This window comes from Gossypium hirsutum, chromosome D10, assembly GCF_007990345.1.
Source record: "Gossypium hirsutum isolate 1008001.06 chromosome D10, Gossypium_hirsutum_v2.1, whole genome shotgun sequence".
NCBI lineage: Eukaryota > Viridiplantae > Streptophyta > Magnoliopsida > Malvales > Malvaceae > Gossypium > Gossypium hirsutum.
Genome location: NC_053446.1, coordinates 9,153,380 through 9,156,155, shown reverse-complemented (window position 1 = coordinate 9,156,155; position 2,776 = coordinate 9,153,380). Strand labels below are relative to the sequence as shown.

The 2,776-nt window shown below is 31.7% G+C and overlaps 1 protein-coding gene across 1 annotated transcript; it reads right to left on the bottom strand.

The window, feature by feature from the left end:
- Positions 1-204: 204 nt before the first annotated feature.
- Positions 205-1,787, bottom strand: LOC107914518 (uncharacterized). Its single transcript, XM_016843458.2, has 2 exons — positions 1,548-1,787; positions 205-543 (listed from the first exon to the last, which is right to left on the bottom strand). Exons 1-2 carry the CDS (start codon positions 1,756-1,758, stop codon positions 398-400), a joined length of 357 nt encoding a protein of 118 aa, XP_016698947.1. The 5' UTR covers positions 1,759-1,787; the 3' UTR covers positions 205-397.
- Positions 1,788-2,776: the final 989 nt, after the last annotated feature.

Sequence of the window (2,776 nt, the reverse complement as noted above, 5' to 3'; positions counted from 1 at the left end):
ATGAAAGTCATCAAGACTAATTACTTGCATAGTTCCTCCAATTCTCAGCATCTCCTAAGAAATGAAGCAAGTAATTGGGGTGCTACAATTATACTCAATTCGATGGGACTCACTAATTACAATAATTACCTATCCATGACAAACATATGTAATTAGGAACGATTACATTGTGTGGCATCTCACTTTTATCTACCTCCCAGAAGGTAAATGGAAAACCTTGATATTTGATTCCATAAGATGTTACAAGAATATGTTTCCCTAATATAACAAAAGCTAATTGGAAATGAAAGAAAACAAAGTACAAGTTCTTTACCTATATTTTAATTTTCTTCGCGTATTTCTGGTACTAATCTATCTGAGTCTGATATTTATATACAGAACCAAATTTCTTACTAGGTTATCTTCTAAATCGAGATCCTTTGTTAGGTTTACCAGTATTCCTCCCATCCCATGAAGAAGACCAGAAAAACAGAGACATCCAGAAAAGAACAGCAAAGAAGATCCGTGCACGATCCTGAAATCTAGACAACTTTCCCTCTAATCCTGTTCCACAGACAAAAGGATCATAAGAATACCAGAACTGGTTGCCTTCAAAGCAGTTTCAATGGAATCTTGACTTCAAATACAACAAGCAAACAAGAAAGAGTCAAATTTAGCTAATTATATGCAATGAAAAAAATATGGGTCTTTTAATACCGCCCTTTGGTAGCATTACATTGTCACGACAGATATTTCTGATCTCTATCACCAAAAATCACCATCTCCATAGCAACTTTCAAATTGGTACACACATTCGTGATCCCATTAACATATAATCTATTATAAAAATCATCGAATAAAAGAAACAAATCACAAGCTTCAAATTTTACTTATGATAACACAAAACTATATAAAAATTCCCAAAAGAAAAGTTTTACATTCAATAAATCATATTTCGTTCCTACTAAGGAAACAAAGAAGACTGCCCTATCGAATTGTGAATTGGTTCTAGTTTTCATTCCTCGTACCAGACCAATCCGCATTCCAAGTAACAATGGTTCTAAACAGTTGCTTTTACTCCAATGATGCATTAACGGATGATGTGTAAAATTAAGTACCAGTTCTTGTTAAAAAATACACTACTAATCTACTATGTTCACTTGGGTGTTAATTATGGAAAACAGTAACAAACAAAACACTCATCCACTTTTGAAGAGCCAGAAATGTTACTGGTAATCTAAAATTTTCTTTTCCTTTTTTGATTCTTAATCCAGAAAAAAGAAAATAAAGAGAGAAAGCAACTATTAATTGCTACACTAAGCTTCTGAACTTACAACTAACATATTTGCAATTTCAAGACTGAATTTTAAAGGAAGAAGAAAAGAAAACAACTTGACAACTAGAAAGAAAAGACAAAATATGAGCGGAAAATATCCAAAGTCTAAATTTTCCATAATTATTCACACACACAAGAAAAAATCAAAGAAATTAATCCAAATCCAACTCCAATCGCATGAACACACAATCAGCAAAAGTTAAAAAAAAAAAAGAGAAAAAAAGGTGGAAACCTGGGGGGTCAGAGTCAGGCGGAGAAGGTGGAGGGGAGCCGGCAGAGAGACAACGTGGAGGGCGGGTAGGGGAAAAGGAACGGAGGCGGACGGGGAGGGAGGGAGAGAGGGGATGAAACCTGGGGGGAAAGATCAAAGATTTGGAAAAGGAATAAGAGTGGTGGGGTGAAGGTGCGAAAGGGGTGAGCATTTCCATTTTTCTGGTATCCATGCAACCAACTCACTTAAACTCCCCAAATTATCGTTTATATAGTAGTGGGCTTGGACTATAAGGCTAATTTCATTTTTCTCATCTGAAATTGGGCCTACCAATTTGGTACTCTCGTTTTTGTGGGGAGTTTTAATTTTTAAAGTATTTTTTTAAAATTAAAGGAGGGGTTGATTTGAAAATTCAATTAAATGGCTCACAAGATTTTAGATGGTGAGTGAAATTTTACATAAATTATTTTTAACAATCGACTCAATTTTAATTTAACTCGTATCGATACTACTATAAGTGTAGAAAAATATGAATTCAAATGTACTAAATATATTTATCCATTTATTTAAATTATGCTTAGTTTTATAGACTTATTGAAGTCTTCTTTGTAAAAGATCTAATTGGGCAATATTTTTATTTAAATTATAATGTATTTATTCCATCTAATCATTCATATCTTAATTCATATATATATATATATATCAGGTAATATTGGATTAACATAAGAAATTTATAACCTTTTTGACAATTTGAAAAATGGATTCTTAGTATAATAATTACAAATTTCGAATTTTATTTTGAAAAGTGATCGATTTATTAATTTTTAATTAAAATTTGATATCACCAATAATTTATTTGAATTTAAGTTATTCAAATCTTAAATTCAAAATCTTGGCTTAACGAAAACTTTCAACTTTTAGAAATTTTAAAATTTTAAGTTCAAATTATGTATACGTAAATTATATGCGAGTAAATTAATTTGAGTTAAATTAGTCTCATCCATGTAAAGCTTCAACAATTTATTTAAATTTATTTGTATTCAAGTAATTCAATCTTCATTTCACCATTAAGGCCTTAATTTAATTATAGTTGTTTATAAAAGGACACATAATCAGCAACTCAAAATGTTGACCTTCACGTTGACTCAACTTGAAAAGAGGTTTAGTTGGACCATTTGCCAGGATCAAAGGAGTACCAACCCTTCATTCCCTTGAAAATGGCCAGGCACCTGCTTTAAGGATGAACATTC